General features: G+C 41.6%; 1 protein-coding gene across 1 annotated transcript in view; it reads left to right on the plus strand.

Moving 5' to 3' along the window:
* SRGAP1 (SLIT-ROBO Rho GTPase activating protein 1) overlaps nucleotides 1-16,018 on the plus strand; it is a 304,935-nt gene extending 288,917 nt beyond the window's left edge. Inside the window, exons 19-22 of the mRNA XM_032769517.2 lie at nucleotides 7,783-7,963; nucleotides 8,306-8,440; nucleotides 8,577-8,919; nucleotides 12,751-16,018. Of these exons, the coding sequence (XP_032625408.1) occupies nucleotides 7,783-7,963; nucleotides 8,306-8,440; nucleotides 8,577-8,919; nucleotides 12,751-13,128 (1,037 nt within the window). The 3' untranslated portion in view covers nucleotides 13,129-16,018. The remainder of the gene's footprint in view (nucleotides 1-7,782; nucleotides 7,964-8,305; nucleotides 8,441-8,576; nucleotides 8,920-12,750) is intronic.
* Nucleotides 16,019-23,477: the final 7,459 nt, after the last annotated feature.

The following is a 23,477-nucleotide window of genomic DNA, read 5'->3' on the forward strand; positions in this document are numbered from 1 at the left end:
TAATTCTTTATTATGTTGTAAATCGTTAGTTTTATACCGAAGGGATTTTTTCTCTCGAACCCTCTAGTCCCATAACAATATTGGGCAATTGAAATGTAATCCAAAAGCTATAATTAAAAACAAGAGGATTTGGAGTGGGGGTATAGGTTGAAGGGCCAATGCTAGGACTTATTGGGTAGAAGGGGATGGTAGTACTGGGGTTTATTAGGTTAAAAGGGTCTCCATGTTGTATTGTTCTTATGATGGAAAGTCTTTCTCCAGAGGAAGATTTTGCAGCATTTCCTAAAAATGCTCAGACAGTGGATTCACTTGATCCCCATATGACATAATATTATTTCTAAGGCCAACCAAAGACTGAGGGACTTTAGAGAGATCTAAGAAAGCAAGGTGAATGGAAGAAGAAATTCCATGCTGGGGGAAAGTAAAGGTTTGTTTATGGAATTACAAAGCTAAATCTTCTTTTTTTAAAAAAAATAAGGCAAGCATATATAGAAGTGTAGGGATAAAATTAGCTTATCCTCTATCCTTTTGAAGGTTTGGGGCATACAACAATGAAGCTACATACATCCTTAACTGTAAACACGTGAGTAGTCACAGTGACTTTACTGGGGCTATTCACATGCTTCTCTGAATCCAGGTCATAGCGAAGAGTTTTTTGTAAAGGTAAAAAGCCTTCACTGTAAGAATTTTTGTTTACATTGTCTATTTAAAAGAAGAGCATTCCTGCTAACTAGCATTTTCCCTAATCTGAAAACATGAACTTCTGTGCATTTCAAAGAGTTCACCTTGTGCTTCAGACATTCACCTGAAAAATAACACTTAGAAAAGATTGTAAGATTCAGGGGATACATATTTATGCTTAATAAGCAGTTTTTGTGCAATTTTCTTCTGAAATTCTTTAACGTTGAAGATATTTTACTTTAGTTGGATGAATATGAAACTTGACTAGATCTGTTTCCTAAGGAAGTAAGACAATTTCCTGAGGAAGTCTCAGACACATGGGTAATTCCTGATATAAAACACAAACATGTTAACATTTTTATTGCTGTTCATTGAGCACTTATGATGCCTTACATTTATAAACCAAGAAAGTAGTTCTCACACAGATGGGGGGTATTAAAGGACAAAAAAGGCTGAGAATTAGTGCTGTTGCGTCCCTCAATGGTCGTCACCCTTACAGATTTGACTACTCTAAAATAATTCATACTATGATCAACTTTTTGCCAAGTTTTGCTGTAAGTAAGTTTCCCTTTGTTGTTTTCCAGTGAGAGAACTGACAGAGAACTTGAGGATAGATTGTTACTGTAAAGCCACAGCCCTTTGATAAGGTGTAGAACAGAGCATAGGGATCAGGATGTCTTTTGCTTAAGACAAGCACAATGCATGTGGGAGAATTGGGGGAGCACAGAGCAGGGGCTGTTCTGATGCACCCAGTGAAAGGTACATTGGACATTCTCATTTTGCTGGCTCAGCTCCACTTGCCTCACTGGTGTGGGGTGTAGAGTGGCCAGGTGTCTGGTTTTTTACCAGAAAGTCCAGTTGAAAGGGGTACCTGACAGTTTCCTGCCTATGTTGGGTGACTGCAGCTCCCAGCCCCCAGAGGAGTTCCTCCCAATCTAGGGGTGGCCGCGGAGGGAGGGGAAAGAGGAGTGAACTGGGGTGGGCCAGGGGCAGGGCCTACGGGGGAAGAGAGAGGGTAGGAGGTTCCAGCACTCCTGCTGGAATGTCTGGCTTTGGCACCCTAGCTCTGGGATGGGATGGCATAGCCCCATCCTCATACCGCCACCTTTAGAGGAAGGCTAATGCTGTGGTTGGCTCTTAAAGTGCAGGGATAGAAATAGCGACTAGCCTTTGTGTTTCTTACATCTTTCCCCTTACCACCTGCTGGACCTGTACAGAGCTATTTACAGTCTAGCCAGTGATTTTTATGTGGAAGGCACCATAATGTGTCACTGAATGGCAGTAATAATAATAGCAGAATTTGAGGTCATAAGTACAAAACTGGGAACAGAATCCCTAGAGCTCTTCCCACAGTTCTTCAGCTTGTCCTAATATTTCTCCGTCTCTATCTTTGTCTGAATCACTAGGGATCAAAGCTAGTGATATCTCAGATGTCGTCATATATTTTTTGCCATAGTTAGCAAAGGTACATGCCTTGAAGTAAAGGACAGAGCAGTATAATTATATTTTCCTCTGAGCTGTCTTAATTTTACTGTTAGACCACATGGCTCAGTGTCATGCAGAATTTCATTTACAAATCTGTGATTTGTAACTGTTGATTAGCTCTATTCCCTTTCCTTTAGTTGTGAAATGGCTCCCTCCAGTTCTCAATAACCTTGACATTATAAATCTTTTGGCTTTTTTTTTTATGTCCAAATGGAACTGTCAAGGTATTTTTATATTAATTGTCAATGTTCTACTTGTTAACAGGTGAATTCATATTTGAAAAATAAAATCTGAGAACTGTCTGCTGCAGAAATGTGCTGTTCAAGTAAAGGGCACATTTTTCGTAATGAAAGTTCCTATCAGAATAAAAGATCAATTTACATGAGCTTAAGTCAAGAGTTTCATTAAGAAAAGCAACTCTATCAGCTATACACCGCATTGTTCTGAGAGAAAGTATAGAGTATGTTACGTAGGAACACGTAAATAGCATGTCTCAGAAGTCTCACTATCTGTCGATTAACAGTGCAAACAGCTGTTCCCAGTGCAGCAACTTCCCACAGATGTCTGAGAAAGCACATAATGAGGTACAGGAAAAGGAAGAATTGAACATTCCATAGGCCTGACTCTCCTCATACACTAGGCTTACATAGGTGTGGAGTTACTTCTGATTTACTCTGTTGTGTGGTAAATGAGAAGAATCAACGCCTGTATACTCAATCTTTTAATATCAAACAGTCCATTGAACTCTTAATTGTAGTATGGCTCACCCAAAAAGGAATTGCCATATCTGATCAACACAGTGGTCCAATATCCTGCCTCAGAATGCTCAGTACCAGATGCTTCAGAGCATAGGCACCAACTCTGTGGATGCTCCGGGGCTGGAGCATCCATGGAGAAAAATTAGTGGGTGCTGAGCACCCACTGGCAGCTCCCCATGGCCCCGTCCCCCTGCTCCAGCTCTCCTCCACGAGCGCGCCGCCACGTCCTGCTTCTTCCCCTCCCTCCCAGCGATTGCACCGCAAAACAACTGTTTCATGGGGCAGGGAGGGAGGGTGAACGTGATGTGCTGGGGGAAGGGGCGGGTCTGGGGCAGGGATTTGTGGAAGGGATCCAATAGGGGCAGGGAGGGCAGTGGAGTTGGAGTGGGGGCTTTGGGAAAGGAGTTGGAATGGTTTTACAAAAGGTAGATCGTGTCACACCAACCTGATCTCCTTCTTTGAGAAGGTCACAGTATTTTTATAGACAAAGGAATGCATGGATCTAATTTACTCATTCATAAGGCATTTGATAGCGGTTCACATGGGGGAATATTAGTTAAGATTGGAAAAGATGAGGATCAATATTGAAAATTGAAAGGGATAAGGACTGGATTAAAGGGAGATACAAATGGCTCGTACTCGAAGGAACTGTCAGGCTGGAAGGAGGTTACTAAGATGGAGTTCTCAGGGATTGGTTTGGGACTATCTTAATTTATCTTTTTATTACTACGACCTTGGCACAAAAAAGTGAAATGCGCGTAATAAAGTTGGCAGATACATCAAATGCTGGGGGTATTGCTAACACAAGAGAAGGACCGGGATACAATACAGGAAGATCTGGAAATGACCTTGTAAACTGGATCAATTAAGTAATAGGTTGGAATTTATTAGTGAAAAGGTTGCAAGGTCATGCATTTAGGGTTACAATAAGAATTTAGTTAGACGAACTGGGGACACATCAGTTGTGAAGTACAGAGGAGGAGAAGGACCCTGGAGTATTGGTTGATCACAGGAAGACTATGAGCGCCCAATTGTGAATATGGCTGTAAAAAAGTAATGCGTTTTAGGATGCATTCAAACGAGGTAATTCCAGTAAAGATGAGGTGTTAGTACTTAATACAAGGCACTGATGAGACCTCGTCTGGAATACTGTGTTGCATTCTGGTTCTCCATTTTAAGAGGATGAAATCAAACATGAACGATACAGAGAAGGGCTCACCTAGGATAGAATCAGAGGAAGAGAAGCCTGTCTTAATGCAAAGGAGACTCAAAAGTAGCTTTCGGCTTGTTTAGCCTGAACCAAGCAAAGAAGGCTTGAGGAGCGATACAACGTGCTCTTTTAATATATGCAGCGGCGATAATATCAGGGGAGGGAGAAGAATTGTTTAAAACTTAGTACTAATGTGGAACCAAGAACAATGATATTAAACGGACACTAGGGCAAGATTTAAACGTGAAATAGAATAAAGGTTTCTAACATTGAGATGGAGCATAAATTCTGGACAGCTTCCAAAGGGGATAAATGGGGGCAAAGACATATCTGGCTTCAAACTAAGCTTAGATAAAAGTTATGAGGGTATGGGGATAGTATGAGGGATAGTCTAATTTTGGCAATTAATTGATCTTTGATTATTAGTAGGTAAATATGCCCAATAGTCTGTGATGGGATGTTAGAGGAGGTGGGATCTGAGTTACTACATAGAATTCTTTCCTGGGTGCTGGCTGGTGAGTCTTGTCCACATGCTCAGGGTTCAACTGATCACCATATTTGGGGTCGGGAAGAAATCTTCCTCCAGGGAAGATTGGCACAGGCCTTGGAGGTTTTTCGCCTTCCTTTGCAGCGTGGGGCATGGGTCATTTGCTGGAGGATTCTCTGCACCTTGAGGTCTTTAAACCACAATTTGAGGACTTCAGTAACTCAGACATAGGTTATGGGTTTGTTACAGGAGTGGGTGGGTGAGATTCTGTGGCCTGCATTGTGCAGGAGGTCAGACTCGATGACCATAATGGTCCCTTCTGACCGTAAGTCTATGAGTCTATGAATGGGAGCGGGGCCAGAGGCAGGGGGGCGCGACCACCCATGGGCGCAGAGAAAGTTGGTGCCGATGTTTCAGACAAAAGCGAAAGGAAACCCTGAATACGCAATTATGAAATAACCTGCCTATGGTGAAGTTTATTCTTAGAGATTGGCTTGTGCCCTCAAGTATGGGAGTTTATACACCCCCACTTTTATTTAATCTTATATAATGTAACAACATGTTCTTATTATTCATACAAGCATCTGGTCTAGCTCTACATATGAGCTAATCCTGCCTCAGTATTTGGCCGGGGGGGTTGGGAAATAGACTAGATAATCTTGAGGTCCAACCCTACATTTTATATTTGAGGAATATCTTTTTACAGTGAGCTCCAAAGGCTAACTTTGTTATATGTATAAAAATATTTCCTTTCTGATGTTAAATTGTTGCCTTTCAGTTTCATTGACTATCCCCTTGCATTATGATGCAGATAAACAGGAGTGTTTGATTTTCTTTCTCATAACTAATCATTAATTTGTATACCTTTATCATGTCGTCTTATTTGTCTCATCTTTAAACTACGTAGTCCCAATCTTTTCAGTCTCTCTTCAAGTGATGGAAGCCTTTCCATACCTATAATCATTTTGTCACATCTCTGGTCCTCTTTGCTTTCTGTTTATATAATTTTTTAGCTAGGGGGTCTAGAACTGAACACAATATTCCAGGTGAGAGCATGCTGCTGATTTTATATAGTGCCATTGCAATGTTCACTAATATTTTCTAGCCCATTCTATATACGTCTTACCATTTCGTTTGCTCAGTGTGCATTGGTGATCAAAAAAGCACAAGTTTTCATTAAGCTATCCAGTCTTTTTCCTGAATAAATACAGTTAATTTAGAAACTAGCAATGTGTATAAGTCATTGAAGTGATTCCTGCCAGTGTGCATTACTTTGCATTTGTAACACTGAATTTCACTGCCATCGCCTCACCTAGTTGTGTGTAGGCCTCTCTGAAATTCTTCAGTGTTTGCTGGTCTTGACTACTCTAAACAAGCTGTCGTCTGAACTATTGCAAGTTTTTAACCTGATGGACTAAAGAGAGCCAACTACAGGACAGTCCTCTACAGGTTGGGCAAGTTATTTGGAAATAGCTGTAAACTGTAACCTTAATAGGGCACAAGGATTATATTTCCACATTGCAAGATGGAAGTTAATTTTAAAAAGACATTCCGGCAGATAACATTAATGCATAATAAAGGGGCAGGAGTCTTCATTATAAACCAAGTTTTTCAGAGTATTACAATGAAGTAATTTAAATTTGCACCAAGCTAAGACGTGATACGGCAGTCATCAGCCTAGCTGTTAATTTCTTTCTAAATTTTGATTTAATTGTATAAGGTGTTTTTCATTTTGGATGGCTTTATTTTTGAGCTACCCAAAGCAAACAAAATGTAAAACTCGAAAACTGACATTTTGCAGACATTAGTTCTTAATGCTTTGGTTGGTATTTTGATACTGAGATAAATTTAATCTGACAAATGTGATTTCACAGGCATTAGTTTTTCATAACTTTTAGAACAAACTAGACATTGCCAACATCCTACAATAAAATCGTAGCTGTTCCATCAAGGTCCAACTGAAAAAGTAGCAGCTTCAAAGACATCAGTTAAGATATTATACTCATTGGCCCCAATTCTGCAAATAGATATGCTAACAAGGGACCCTTGAGGCTGCACAGAGGCCCACTGATGTCAGTGGACTCCGCACAGGTGTTAGTAGAACATATCTACTTATAGGATAGGGGCCATTGTCACTGTGAAATTTTATATATCAGGAAGTTTTGATGAGAGGTTTTAATTCTCATTTTCATCCTTAAAATGATCTCTATGAAGATAAGATTTTTAGATCTGTTCTTGTGGAGGGAGAAGTTTTACCACACACGCTCGCTCACTCTTTCTGCAGGGGCCAGTCAAAACTGCTGTAACCTATGCTTGGCTGCTCACAGAATCCATCCCAGCAGCCAGTGATCACTGGGAGAGAGGGACACCTATACTTCGTCCTCTTTCTCCTATCTATGGCCCCATACACTGGGGTGTAACAGAACTATCCTAGCAGCTCTATGCCATACAATGATTGCTCATACTCAGATGTACTCCTAAAGGAGTTGGATCTCTCAAGTGTTTGGTGGCTTGCACAAACTGGAGCTTCAAAAGAAACCAGACAAGGCCCAAGAACAGGTCCCTGTATTTTGTAAAATATGAGGTTTACACTGGATCTGTACTCTTAGCACAGAAGTGACAGAAATTCTAGCAGAGTTCTAAAGCTATTAAATTGACTCATCAGACAGCTCATGCCTAGAGCCCTGCAAATCTGCAGATATCCATGGACCATGTTTGCGGATCGGATGAGAATACAAATTTTGTATCCGCACAGGACTCTACTCATGCCTAGTCTTGCTGAAGAAATTCCTATCTATTGATTCCTTTTTCACTGCCGATTGTTATAGCACATCTCTTTGGCTTGTTCACCTGATTTATCAGGTTCCCTCAGGTTTGGTTTGGTTTTTTTATTGCCTGTAGCTATTCCCCACCCACCATATAGCTTTTTATATTGAGAGAGCTCTTGTCTCCTATATTCTCTGTCTAGAGGTCTTAAAAACAGCCCAGTTGCTTTATACTTGGAGCACACAGACATGGCCACTGCCTGAAGTATGTCTTGGTTCAATATCTGACTTGTGTAAGCTTTGTTTGGATATGAATGCTGAGGGGTTACATTTTACAAAACTGAAATAAACAGATAAGTCTATTCTGGAGTCTGAGATCTTACTTTTTTCCCCTAGAAGCTGAGCCTATAGAAGCTATAGCCAAGTTTGACTACATTGGAAGATCTGCACGAGAACTCTCCTTCAAAAAAGGAGCTTCCCTGCTTTTATATCATCGAGCATCTGAAGACTGGTGGGAAGGAAGGCATAATGGAATTGATGGCCTAGTACCTCACCAATATATAGTGGTGCAGGATATGTAAGCATGTCTAGTTATATTATATACTTGAGTGATTGCTCCTTGTTGGGAAGAAGCTTGTTGAACTAGCTAGTGGGGTATCCCAAATGTGAGAGTGCTTTGAAGGCTGTGAAGTGCTTTGAAGGCTCATAAACACCTGGGAGATTTTGCCTTCAAACTGGGCAAGAGGTGACATGAGTGAAGTCAATAAATAAATAGGTCATCAATGAGAGCAGCTAGAGATGCAATTATACGTCTAGTTTTAATTCTATAAGAGGACAAAAACAGAAGAGCCATGATGCCTGCTGTCCTACATACCTCACTTCCTGGAAAGTGACTTCTCAATATATATCTTCCTTTCAGGGATGATACCTTCTCAGATACACTGAGCCAAAAAGCAGACAGTGAAGCCAGCAGTGGGCCAATAACTGAGGACAAGTCCTCATCCAAGGATATGAACTCCCCAACTGATCGTCATCCTGACATATATTTAGGAAGGTAAGGTTAACATAGCAACATTTCTGCATTGCTTTGCAGCGGTTAGATTGCTTCTGGGCTCATGCTGTGGCAGGATTTCTTCACACACACCTTGTTAAAAATGCTAACTTATGCTGTGATTTCTACATTCGTGTAGGCAAAGAAAGAGATCAGAACCACCTCCTTTAAGACGCCCAGGCAGGACCAGTGATGGCCATTGCCCAGTACATCCACCACACACACTCACCAACTCAGCAGTGGAGCTAGGTTCCCCCAACATGGCAAGTCATTGCAGTCCTCGAGCCCTTCTTCACAATCGCAACCTCAACGCAGACAGCCCTGAAAGACGACGTAGACCTGGGCATGGCAGCCTTACCAACATTAGTAGGCATGATTCACTAAAGAAGACTGATAGTCCTCCAATTAGAAGATCCACATCATCTGGTCAATACCCAGGTTTCAATGACCATAAGCCACTGGACCCAGAGTCAATAGCTCAGGTTGGTCTCTTTTCTTTGCCTTGGTGAGGAGCATGGTCAAATAGATGTAAATGAACCTTTGACTTTCACAACACAAAGAGTTTATTTTTTTATTGAAAAGCTGGATCAGAAAAGTATCACACTTAACTTTTTGCCATGAGACCCTAGGACAGAGATGTGTTAAAGAATCATGGGAGAAAGGAGGGCTAATAGGAATAAAAGTTGCAACAGCATTACAGTGAAAATTTTCAATTGTACTGAAATGAAACTCTGTGCCACTCAGAACATAGGGATAACGTACAGTTACTGTTTCTCAGTTATGTAAACCCGTGTGCTCTGATGGAAGTGGGTTTAGCTTTCATAATTACTGTATGATTATTTCTGAATCTTACAGTATGCAAATCTGTGCTCCAGTTGGCTACTAATGTCCTCAGTTACTTGAAAACATAGGAATTTGCATTTCAGAGTCTGTTTTTTTAACATAGTTTTTGTATAAATGTTGAGATTTTTAACTCTTGTAGTTGTGCCTGTGGAACATGCTAGGTGAAAGTACAGATAAATCTGAATAGACAGACTGTGCCATCCGTGTATATGTAGGAGAGGTGGCTAGTCTTTTCTCAGCAGCATAGAATAGCTGAGAAAGATAGCACCAAGAAGCAAGTTATTAATTCTGTGCTGCTGAAGTGTGCTAACTCAGTAATAGCCATATCTAGGGCTAATAAATACTTCTGTCCTACTCAAAGCTCATTTAGTTTAAAATATGGTCATTATGTAAACACTCACCCTCAAATTACCATCTGATTACAAAAGCGTTTAAAATAATCCTGCACTGACATTTTAAAATGTCATGTAACTTTTGCTTCCAAAGTCTCTGCTGCTTATGAAGTGGGAAGAGAGTGTCTCAGTTGTTGTGAATGACTCAGACATCAATTTTCATTGCTCTTATTTCAACAATTTCTAACCTTTTAAATACTAGGTTAAGCTCTATTACTTATTTACTGCCCGGGAGCTATGCACAGCCCTATTTGGCTTTAATTAAATTTGTACATACCTAGACCAATTATTATTTGACAGAGACAGAACTTGAACTTTGGCTAAATCATGTAAATGCTGCTGTGAACAAGCATGAAACACCTGATAGTTTTCTTATTTAACTCACTTGTGCCTCACCAACACTGAAAAATTACCACAAAACCAATCTTGGCATGTCCTTTTAACAGATGTATTTTAAGAATAAATCTAAATGTGCAAAACAAACATATGGAAATATGCTCATAATGATCTCACTAAACAGTATCTTGCATGACAACTTCTAACCATGTCGGACATTCTTCTTTGTCTTCCTTAAAATTTAAACTACAAATATGAGGACATTGGGGGGCACATCATCATTTATATGTTAAAAAAAAATCTATTGAATAAACAAGTCATAACAGATATGTAGGGCCCTTTGTTTTCCATTTTTATTTTGATTTTTCCTGGAAATTTATCAATGTTTATTACCACAACAAATAACGGTGAAAACCAGTTGCAAAAACTATTAATTTTTTCTAAGTAAATATACGTGTTTGTTTTGGTGGACAGAAAGAGGAAAAAAGTATTCAGTAGATTAATGCTTTGAATTCCGTTATTTAATATGGTTTGCTGCAGAACTCAAAACACAATGCCACCTGAGTTTAAGAAAACAATATAGCTCTAATCCTCAAAAAAAAACTTTTCATTTGAACAAACAGTTCACTGTTGTAGACTTAGAACTATTTACATTTAATAATTGGGCCTTACAATTTGCCGTGCATACACTCAACTTCATCCTTTTTGTATTTTTAAAACTTTTGAATACTTCCTTGTGTATTGAAACATATTCTGATACAGATTTTCATTTTCTTCCCATTTTAGTGTCAGATCTTTAACCATTATCTGCTAACAGCTTGAGATGTGTATGGGGTGGGCGTGAAATTCATCAGTAGGTTCAGATGCACACGCACTTCAGAGCTTGCGTGTGTGTCTGTTTGTCTACTGTGTGTATCTTCTAGACTAACATATAGTCTTACTTCAACAGGCAACTTCGCATATACACAGAGACTAATGTATTGAGACACACATCTCATGCAATGTATTGTATTTGCCTACTAAAACAAGTTATTTTTTATAAATTTGAAAGATACAAAAGTAGGGTGAAAATCAGAAAAAAAAAGAATACTTTTTTGTAAAGCCTGGGAATTTTGCAGTAAAAATCAGTTTAAACTGAAAACGAAGGGGCTTACATATATGGCAGTTTCCTGCAATAGCCTCAAAAGAACTGATTAGTATTATTGTGGGCTGGGATTGTATGTAACCTCTCTGGGGGGAGATGTGACAGATATTGAAGCTCCATGCAGTATCTTAAGGGTCCATTGTTTTAAATTAATGGTTTACCTGTTTTCTGCGCCATCAGAGAGGCCTACTGCAGCTCCTCCAGGAACTAAAAACAGTGGATGATGATTAAGGCAAATCAGCCAGGTTATAAGCCCCGCAGAGAAGTCCCAGCTCCTTGGGAGACTCAGTATATACTTCAAACTAGATTCTCCAGAGACTAACAACAAAGAGAGGACTTTTGGATAAATAGCCTGAGTTTAAACTGACACAGGGTTTGATCCGGCAATTGACAGGACCTTCTGTCCAGGATGGGGCCTCAATCCTACTAGGGCCCTCTGCTAAGCTTTTTGCCTGCTGATGTGAACTTTTATGTTTTCTTTGTAATGCTTTTACCTTAAGAATAATTTAGAAAGAGCTGTGTGATAGCTTATAACTGCTGGCAATTACACTGGTCACAGCCCTTAGAGAGAAAGCAAAGTGCAGCTGCTGGCCTTTTCAGACAGTCTGGCTTACTGGGGATATCACAGCATTGGCAGGGAACTGTGCAACCTTAAAGATCCACCAGTCAGGAGGGAATAAGATACAGGTCCCCACCCAAATGAGGTGATGGCTGGGAACCAGAAGCATAAAATGGGTACCCTTGAAGGGCAATACAGGTGCAGTTTCCCTGAAATTGTGATATAAGCAAGCAGAGCTCACTGCCACAAACATTTTTTAAAAGCTGGAAAGGTGGCCATTATCTTTCAAGATGTCCCTAATTTTTAATATTAACCACCAACTTCTCTCTCCACTTAACTGAAAGTTATCAAAAGCACAGCTATTTTACCATTTGTCTTGAATTACATCTTTATTCTAAAAAAGGGAGTTATATAGGCCAGGATTTTCAAAGCCAAATTGGATGTCCAAGTCAGTTTTCCAACTTCAGTTTTACTTTCATTAAAAAAAAATCCCTGTGCTAGAGTATTGTTCCTGAATATTTCAGGTTAAGATGAGGAGTATAGCACATAAGCTCTTAGGCTTTACATTTATTTAAATATTGTTGCAAATCAATCATCAAATATTTGTTCTCTTAATAGTAATTTAACAGCAAGCAGCAGAGTATGTTTTTAATGGCCTAACTGAATTTTGACCCTCTACCATTAAGTTAATTTATGTTCAAACCAAGCTGCCATCTTGTTCAGGAAGGCCACTTTTAAATGAGGTTGATGTAAATACATGCAGTGTTGGTGTAGCCGTGTTGGTCCCAGGATAATAGAGAGACAAGGAGGGTGAGGTGATATCTTTTACTGGACCAACTTCTCATGTGTGAGAGAAGATTTTGAGCCGCCTTCTTCAGCTCTGGCCTGTAAATGGGCTTAATACTGCTTCAAAATATTTGTTAGAAATAAATGGATGGTTTATAACTGAAGTCATGCATTTCTCAAACTTCTCCCTCAGCAACTACCCTTTGCATTCAGTATTTAATAACTTGCTGCTCTGTCTCTCTGCTCTGATCAGGATATTGAAGAGACAATGAACACCGCTCTGAATGAACTCCGTGAGTTGGAACGTCAGAGCTCTGCGAAACACGCCCCCGACGTGGTGCTGGATACATTGGAACAAATGAAAAACTCACCCAGCCTGGCCACCTCCACAGAATCACTAAGCCCTCTCCATAGTGTAGGGCTAAGGAGCACTGAGCCTCAAATTCGACGTAGCACTAGTTCTTCCAGTGATACCATGAGTACTTTCAAGCCCATGGTGGCCCCCAGAATGGGAGTGCAGCCAAAACCTCCAGCTCTGAGGCCAAAACCCATTGTTCTTCCAAAAACAAATCCTACCATAGGACCTTCTCCTCCTTCCCAGGGTCCAACAGACAAATCTTGCACAATGTAAAAGGCTAAGCAATCCAGGAGGTGGAGTGTGTTACAGAAAGGAACAGATTAGTGATAGAAGTCAGGGTTCCATAACACTATTAGTTCATGTTTATAACTGGAGATGTTTTGTTTGTCAATGTTTTTGAATGTAATATCTGAACTAGTATCGTTAACATGGGCATTTGTATTTTGTATAGTTTCAATTTTTAAAAAAAAACTGGACAATTGTGTGTCATTTTAAAACAGACTTGAAAACTTGATGCTGCACCATTTGTAATAAAAGGAACAGATCAGAAATGGCTTCCCACTTTGTACAATATTTCATAGTCTTACTGTAGTTTACTTAATAAGGGATCCTATACAAAGGTAACTTGAAGGAATTCGTAAGTGGATATGGAACTCTTGACCACTACATCACTGGTTCAAATCCCAATCTGGTTAGTAAAAGCTAAAAGTTAGCATCTGAGGGATTAGTCAATGGCCTGTGTGAAGTATGTATGTAATCTCAGTCCATATAAATTAAAATAACACTTCCACAGTTGGCACTAAGTATTAAGCATATTTTTGGTAGGCTTATCAAAGGCCAAGTGCTGAGTAAGTAAGTATGGAGACTGAATTACCCTCTTTCTGACCTCACTCCAGGTCAGGGTTAAAGTATATTGCCTGGATGGTATGAAGTTTCTAATATGCCACTTGTGCTGTATCTTTCTTTTGAAGCTAAAACTTCAGTCCCCAGGACTGTCAGACACTTTTCACAAGCACTAAATTCACTTACAGTTTACAATTCAGTGAATTAAGTAACTGCAGCTATACAGGTCTGGGGATCTTTCTGTAGTGTAATGAAAGATTGAAAGTATCAGTTGAACAATAATTCAATAAAACATTCCTTGGACCTTATTGCTCAGTATCTTCTTCAAACAATTGGAGCTGCAATAACCACAGTTTCAAGCTGCTGTATCCTCACTAGTTATCCTTCACAGTGCAAACACTGTGCATGGTTTCTCTATGATGCTTACTAAACTATTCTGCTCTTGTGTTCTAGGATAACGTCTCTCAATTACACAGGAGGTTGTTAGAACCACAGAAATCTCATTTGCTGCTCTATAGACTAAACCTAAATAAAATTTGCCAGAACCAATTTAAAAAAAAAAAAAAGTCTATACCTTTCTTGGGTCTGGGTGTGAGTGAAGATTTTATCAACTTTGCTTAATGCTCCATTATTAAATTTTCTGTTACATGTGAATTAGTTGGACAAGTGTTTTGCACATTAACATTAAGCCATTTCTGTAATTATTTTTCAATATTACTTGCCCAATCTATAGGATCATTTCTAGGAGGTTTTTAATTTACGCAGCCATGCAAACTATTTATAAAGAATACCCCATTGGCTGTTACCTAAAATACTGTGGCCAAGAAACAATATCAGCTGATGGTCATCTATAAGAATAAAACTGGCTTCAAATAAGAGTTGTCTTTCTTCATAGCATTTGTTACATTAGGATCTTACCATTCTTCCTATGCAATGTTTTAAGTTGTACCACTCACTATATGGAAACATAACTGGGGAGAGGGAAGAGTTATGTCTTGTAACCAAGATTTGATTAGTGTATTATAGTCTATATAAAGTCATAGAAGCCATGTCCTGTTGTCATTTGGGAATTTATTTATTTCCACTGTGGTGTACTAATTGTAATCACTTGATAAGGAACACCAAGCCCTGGACAGGACAAATATCCCATAAACTGCATTTGAGAGCAGTGCTGTCAGGGCCATTCATATTGTTGTTGATAGTTGCAGCCCAAGGACGGGTCCAAAAAAATCCAAGGAATCTATACATATGTCTGTTTGGGGGCTACCACATATATAAACTCTTAGCTAGCACAGTGGACTCTTGAGGTGTCAGTCAGTTTAATCCACTGAGGCTACCACTGTATAAATAGGGTTACAACTTGTCAAATTTATGTTTAATCTTGTATCTCTTGACTTTTCCCTGCCGCCTATAGTTCTAAACTCCAGGGCAAGTTTCTGACTCAAGCTAGTTCCCATTAAAGGTTGGCTTTAGTCTATTGGTATGTTCACCTGTCCAGGACCAGAAATTATTTTCAAGTAGTTCCCAAATTTATTAGGATCAATGGAACAAACTGGAATTCCAGCTCTAATTTCCATAACGTTTTTTGTTTAGTAATTTGTTCAATAACAGTGTGGCATAATTGAGATGAATATCTGTATCTTTAAATTATATAGGGAATTTTGTATGTTTAAATAACACTACTGGACTCCATAATGCTTATTATTAGAAATTGTGTAGCAAAAGAAAATAGTAGAAACAGTGCATTTAGTGAATGCATCCACTTAGAGCATTCACACAAGTTAAATGTGTAGTTTGATGGTTATTATAGATCCTTGACGTATAGTAAGTGGATATGTAACAGGAAAGACTGACAACTACAAACCTACTAAGGGTTAACTCCTGCACACCTAATCAAATCAGTATTGTCCTTTACTGTCAGTTTGATAAATTGCAGTACTGGTAGCTTCCTGCTTGTTGACTGTTACCTAATTGTGTCAATGTACATCTGTAGTATGTACATGTGAAAGTGCCTTTAACATTTTAGAGGAGCTTTAGCCTTGCTCTTGTACTGTTGCATTTCCATTGCGTTCACTCTTGCTTGTATACTGTTGCATTTTCATTGCATTCATCCCTGCTCTTGTACAGCCACATTCCCTCCATTTTCAAAAAACAAAAAAATTAAAAATAGTTATTGAAGAAAAATGTACTGTTAATCTGTTGTGACAATGCACTTTTATGTATAGTACTGTACATTTTGGCATGTACCATCACAGGCTTCAGTATACATTCAGGTTTGTTCCCCATAGTGTATCTTTATAATAAAGAAGATAGTTCTGTCTGCATTTGTGTAGTCTAATGGTGTGCAATCCTCAGTACAGTTTTGTGTGTATCCCCAAATGACCTTTTCCTTCTTCGTAATGTGAAATCAAGAGGCTTGAGAGGTTCCCCCCCCACCAGTTTTATCAACCCCATTAATCTTCCCAATCTCCATTTTGCCCCCCCTTCCCTGAAGTGGCCTTTCCAGATGAAATCTTACTGTGAGACTAGGTGACCAGATCAGAGGCACCTGCATGGGCCTTCATAAAGCCCTACCTTAGCTCCATAAACATCCCCCGACTTTTTACCCTTCCCTAAAACTTAACGCTGTGGCTCTCCTTTGGATGGGGCTTTGTGCCAGCTGCCAACACCAAGCCTTATTCTAAGGTCAGCTGTCTGGAAGCTACAATACTTGCTCTCCTTCACTAAGAGGCTGAAAACCTCAAACTGGAATAGAAGTGGCTATTAGGGGCGAGATGGAGCTCAATCTGGGTTACCCCCGAGCAAACGCTGTCAGTTGTGCCAAAGGCCATATGTTCATTTTGTAATTGGCTTAAGCAGAAACCGCTGAAATATCTCATCTCTTATTTGGAACCTGTGGTTACACTCACATTAGTTTGCAAGCAACACAGTCAATGTTTTATCCACAAACCACGCACACAGTTGGCTTTAGATTTTTCTGTCAAAGTATCTCTATGGGTCAGAGGACTCCTACTCAAATAGACCTTCCTGAGGAATGGCCTATTTTTAATCTGGGAGATGTTACCCTGCCAAGCTCTTTCTGACCTACTTTAGCTCTTCCAGGGCTTTGTGGAAGCATGAACACACAGAACACCCAAGCTGAAATCCTGCTTAAAAATAAGTCAGCAGCAATCAGAATTGTCTTTTCCCTGGCTGTAGCACTCAAGAGCTGTAATATGGCAGGGGAGAATCACTTAACAGGCTACAGCAACAGGTAGCACTCCCAGGAGTTCTCTTCCCGTCTTCCAATGTTCAGAGGATGCCAATCAACAGGAATTAAGCATCTGTGGCTGATGCTTTATGCAGTAGTAGGCTTACCCATCAGCCCATGTTGCGAACCTTTGCATTCCACTGACCAGTACCTACCTTATGTAATTCTACTCATCCCTTACTACACAAAAGTAAAGATTCAACCAGGCAGAGCAACGTCATACTTTACTCAAGGCTTGCGCACTCCACAGCAAGCATGACCTAAATTCTGTAGCAAAACCCCACGCTACAGGGACTGGGGATTGTGCAGCAGTTTCAGATCAATTTTATGTTGACATTTTTTATTAAAATCACTAATGCAATCACTATAATATCCCCATATTATTTAACTTCATAACCAATTCAATGTTGTACCCTTCATTTTTCATTTTCAGTATGCTGCAGAATTTTGTATTGAAAACTTTTAACTATTCTAGAAGTTACCAGGGAGCAAGGAAGACAGAGAAGGGAGCCTTTGACAGGTGAGTAGGGGCCCATTGAAGCTTCTGGCAGTTGGGAAAGTGAGAGGTGCTGTTTGATTTGCTGGGGTAGGGGTGTTGTTAGAACAGTAAAATGATCTGCCATGAACTAGTTAATGTTGACACTGAAAATTACATTAGGGCAGTTCACACCACTGAAAACTAGTGTTTCAAGCTGCCTGTTCATTCAAGTGGCCAGTGCTGCCTCATTTTCACTCTATTCATGTTTGGGGGGGCGGGTGTTTGGATCCATAAGCATGAGAAATTTATTTTAGTTAAAAGCCTGGATGCTGGAGCACAGTTCTGCAGCAAAGGACAGATTGCTGCTGCAGTGGAAACCTAGACTCGATAAGGCTCTAATTCTAGGGATAGCTCCTGTATGGCCAACAGGCACCCAGGTCAGTGACTGCTCCACTGTCTGAATGCAAAAAGAGAGAGAGTTCTATCATAACACAGCAAGTCTGGAGGGGACAGATAGTGGGTTATATGGTGTGAAGGTCTCAAGAAGGGGATTTAAAACTGTCCTGGCAAAATTGATTATCTGATTAACTACACTAACACCCCTAGGAGGTAGAGGTACTGTGCCCATTTTACAGGTAAGAGAGCTGAGGCACAGAGTCAGGAACTTTCCTATCATCATCGAGCAAGTCAAGGGCAGTTGGTAAAGGAAACCAAAACTGCACCCTCACAGTTCTGTTTTTGCACTCAGAAACCTGCCTCTTCCTTCTAGAAAGGTTTACACTAAAGTCTACAGCATGTCACAGAGATCAGCCTGTCCAGCAGGATTCAAGACTCGCTTTACTAAAGCCAGATGGTTTTCCATGGACGGCACAGGCTGAAGCCGAGCCGGGCCTGGAGCAGGGGGCCCACAGCTGGGGCAGAGTGCAGTGTGTCTCTGGGCAGCTGTTTGTGCAGCCTCAACCCCACTGGTAGCAGTGCAGGGAAGCGGGGGGGAGGGGAGCAGTGATGTTGGGGGGGACGTCTCCACCCCCCACTCTCTGCAGAGAGCCTAATGTGTCTCCACTTGCCCTGCCCCTCTAATCGGAGCAATGAGATGTCATGTGCTCACTGTGCAGCCCAATCAGAGGGCAGCACTGTCTGAGCCCTAATTCAAATTCTCTGCTTTCCCTGGAGCCAGTAGGGCTGGTTGGGCCGTGGGAGTTGTAACTTGTGGGCCCTACAAGGCAACCCAGCTGACAAGTACCTAATGGAGTTCCGCAGCATCTGCTTGTACCAGGGCACTGAGCACAGCATCTCTCTCCCCCGTATCCTCCACACTGGCCTCGTGCCCCCCCACCCTTGAGCAGTCCCCAGAGCCTCCCACCCTGGCCTTGTGTCCAATCCCCGGAGCCCTCTCCAGCCCCCCACCCCAACCAGCCTCTTTCCCTCTCCAATCTGTCTCCAGACACCTGCTTCTGCCACATAGTAGACCTGGGGAGATACGGGGAGGCTGGGATCTGGAGTCTCCTTGATCACTCCCTTTACCCAGAGCTTGCTTCCTACGGCTCTGCTATCCCAGCCCCCAAAGGAGCATCGCACTGCTAGCTGGATCATTGTTCAATAGCTTCACCTCCTGGCTCCGAGCTCAAAAGTACTCACTCTCGCACCTTGCTTTACTGCCCAGATCCCAGCCCCTACCATTCCTCTCCCTCCCAGCCTCTCTCTGCTACTTAGCTCACTTGGGAACAGGGAGGAATGTTTGTGGGGGAGGGTGAGTGGCAACACCAGGTGGCTCAGACCAGCCCTGTACATCCTGTTTTCAGTTTGGGGAAATGAGGGAGCTGGTGGGCAATCAGGGGTTAGAGAAGAGGAGCTGGACCTTAACTGTACCATGACAAAAAATAATTGACTATCCCTGTTCTAATGCAAAGGATCAAATACCATCAGTTGCTCTACGGTACCGAAGAGTGACAGGGAGGCCTAGTTTTAAAAAGCACATACACCAAAACACTGCTCATCTTACTGATGTGCTTAGTCCCATGTGATTCAATAGGGCTACGTGCAGGAGCAAGGCAAGCAGAATTTGGCTGTAAAACTGTGGAATGGGAGAGTGAGCTCAGCCAATACTCTGTGCTACCCAGGAGAACACAGTACAATACCATAATATTATTGGAGAGTCAGGTTTTCCTCACATTGTTTCCAAAACGTATTTGTGAGAGAAAATGGTTGACTCAAGACATGCACACCTGATGTTGAAGTAAAGCTAGTTTGTGGCTAACATACTGCTCAATGACAGTCCATTCTTACTAAAAAATTGACTCAGTAATGTTATCAGTCAATCTCAGTTTAGGCTAGTCACAGTACACAGCTGAGGGTTGTTTATTTTTTAATTAACATTATTGATTTTTGCAAATATTGTAGTAATGGATTAACAATGAGCAGTACAAACTCAATCAGTCAACGATACAACATAAAAAAATGGAAAATTATGCTGTTCTAAGCCAGTCACATGCTTTCAGGGTTGAAATCAACACTAGATAGCACAATGGCATAGATAAAACAAAACAAAAAACAAACACTCTCCATCCTTATTCCCATGGAGTATATTGGGTTTTTTTGTTTAATATCTGCTGTGTACATTTTCAGTACTATGCATTAGAATCTGTAAACATTAACCAAACAGAGAAAGGAGATCTCCCATTTATTTTAATGAATTATTTTCCAGGAGAGTTAAATCACTGAGACCAACATTCCACTCCATAGTGGAACAGAATGGCCATTTTTTAAGTGTCTTTTTGATCATTAACGAAATAGCATTAGCATGAAGGTTGACTCTGAGGTAACATCGAGATGAAATTTCAACTGCCCTAACATTGAAGAGCATCTAGCTCTCTTCATAACTGCTGATAATAAATCATGCTGAACAAGGCAATGACTCCCAGATATACTGGCCAATGAAATATGTAGACCAATATTTTCAAAGGCACTCGTTACCATGGTATCCTGGCATGACTTTATACAACAGAGTAAAAGCAGAAAAGGTGAATACAAAGGATAGTCTTAATTTTCTGCCTTCCAAACACAATTTCACTTTGACAGTGATCTCAACTCTTTAGTTGTTTTTCCTAAAAAATTGTTTCAAGCAAAGTTTTGTTCCTACAGACATTCAAGGAAAGTGAATTCCAGCACTGTAATCAAGATTTTCTTTTAATTACAAAATGAAGTTTGTTTTGTGGCTGAATTAAAATTATTCTGGGCAAGCTCAGTTTATCAAAGGTTAGGTCATCCAATCAAGGAATGGACACAATACCAATTCAGATTTAGGTGACCCATCACACAATGTGAATACAGAATACGAGTAGCAAACAGTTCAAACTATCACAGGCTGTGAATGTGCACAAAACATTCACTCAATCTAGTAAAAAGGGCTAAATTTTCTGAATAAAGTATTTGCTGCAAATTGTTCTTGTAGGTCTGGTTAAGATACAGTATTTCCTAAAGCAGGCAAGAATGCTCCTCTTCTCCTGGTGATCTCCAATACCACTTCTGAAAGATCAGGCTGAGGCGATAGCCAGGCAGAGGGCCCAGTTACTGGGGAGTACAGTACACTTAGTAAAGAGTCTAAACAAACATACCCAAAAGTGAAGCAAGACTCTGGCTCTGATGAAACTCTGTTGGGAATGAATTCCATAACCAAAGGCTCTCTATCAGGAGCTCATGACCCAGGGGCGGCGAGTTGTATGGGCCCGCGGTGCCCATGCTCCAGGAATATTCAGTGCATGGGGCCCTGGCTCCACCAATGTTCAGGGCCGGGTCTCTTCCCCAGCCCCACCTGCTGCCCCCATGTGCCTCCTGGCCCTGCCTGCTCCCCCCCCCCGGGGCGATTTAAAAGAGCCCAGGGGCCCCCACTGTCACCACCAGCAGTACAACAGGGCTAACGCAGCTTCCAGCCTGCCCTCGCTCCGCACAGTGCGCCACTCCCGGAAGCGGCCAGCACATCCCTGTGGCCCCTGGGGGAGGAGTTGTCTTTGTATGCTGGCCCTACCCTGAGCACCGACTCTGCCATTGGAACTGTGGCCAATGGGAGCTGCGGGCGTGGTGTCGGTGAGCAGCATGCATGCGGGGACCTCTGGCCACCCCCCCAGGAGCCGCTGCCAGAGGGATGTGCGGGTCACTTTTGGGAGCCACCCAAGGTAAGTGTCACATTCCTTCCCCACACCATAATGGTTTAACAGAAATGTAAACAGGGGGCTAGGCGGGCCCCAGGACTGAATCTTGTACAAGTCTACAAGTCAGAGTTTTTGAGAGGGAGAAGAGACGCTGCCAAACACCACCCTTTCTGGATATATCCAATGGGTATGAGCACAGCAAGTTCAGTGCAACTCCATATACCACAGACGGGTCTCAGATATGGATCTCATGGTTACATCCTTCAGTGCTTATTTTATTCTATCAAAAGGCTTTGATGTTTTTCTTTCACCACCATCAGTAAGACAGCCATTTGGGCTGCCAAATCTTTCTTTCTACCATAACCTAGTCTGAATCTCAATTGGCAGGGCCTTGGATAACGATAACATTCAAGAGCAGCTTGGCTCAGCCCACTACCACGTCCTCAGTAATAACCTTTCTCAGAAGGCAAGACTGAAGACAGCATGGTAGTTTGCGGGTTATATGTTTTAAAGAAACTGGCAGGTTACCGTCATGAAGGAATAATTGATTGTCTTAATTAGTGGTGTCCCCAGGTTTTTTTTGCTTTGTTCACTAACTATTGAACAGCCCATATCTGATGTGGTGGCTCAGATTTTACCCGGTACATTTAAGACATCTGCTTGTTCAAACATACCAGGAATAGCCATATGCAATTGCATAAAGGCAGAGTGTTCCAGTGCCAGATAAAAACACCAGGCAGAGAACTACATTTGTGCAAGGCACAAAACCTCTTACAATGAGACTGTAATTTTGGAAAAGACTATATATAATACTTTGTCATTAAGCTTGTGTCTGGGGAAAAAAATTCTATTTTAGTGCTGCTTACATATTGTATTGAGTACGGATTCCAGGAATAATTTGCTTTGTTCAACCTGGTATCTTGACAGAAGTTATGAAGTGATGCTCTTCTGTCCTAGGTCACTTGTAATTCAATCTTGTTTTCTGGGAGACACTACTCTTCATATCTATCAGGTGTGTATCAATGCACTGCGGTGAAAAAGTGATAGCAGACTCGTCCTGCACTTTAATAATGGGTTAGCGTGAGCATTTAACAAATATAGATGGAAGACGAAGACTAGATGGGAAAGGAACTTGAATGAAGAATGTTCTCAAGACAACTGGGGGGACAACTGTGAGTAAACTAAGACAATAAATCTGATTCTCCTCTCACAATAGTGAAAAACAGCTGTAAGTGCACTGAGATCTATGATTATGCAGCTGTACAATTGCTGTAAGTGAGAACAGAATCCAGCTGGTCCTGGTGCGATGGCCCCACCCCCATGTGAGAGGGGCTAGAGTAGGCCAGAGCAGCTGTGCAGGCCAGCAGCCAATCAGGAAAGGTCTTACTGAGAGCCAATCAGGGCTGAGATTGGAGATAGCCAATCAGGGATCAGCTTGGCCCTATATAAGGGCTGCCCAGGAAAGCTGCCCCAGACCTTCCCCTGTATAGAGCTGTCTCCAGAGCAGGAGACCAGCACTCTGACAGAGCATTGCTGGGCAGGCTCAGTGAGAGCATAGTAGGGCTCCAGCCCAATACCTGCCAGACTGCAGGCCGTCATAGAAAGGGCCTAGAGGGTGTGCGGGGCTAGAGGGGAAGTGGCCCAGGGACAGATGGACAAGGGGAGAGAAGGAGGGCAGGAAAGCTGCCACTAAAGGGTCCCTCGGTTGGGACCCAGAATAGCTGGCGGGCCTGCGTCCCCTCTTCCTCCTTGTACTGCACCTGGCCATGCAGTAGAGAACTAGACTTTGGAGGTTGTTTTTGACCACTGAGGCCAGTGCAAAGACTGTTGCTAACCCCCCTTCCCCCCTGAAGGGGGTGAGGATGGACTAGGGGGCACTGCCAGAGGGCAGTGGCCTGAAGAG

This window comes from Chelonoidis abingdonii, chromosome 1 (genome assembly GCF_003597395.2).
Source record: "Chelonoidis abingdonii isolate Lonesome George chromosome 1, CheloAbing_2.0, whole genome shotgun sequence".
NCBI lineage: Eukaryota > Metazoa > Chordata > Testudines > Testudinidae > Chelonoidis > Chelonoidis abingdonii.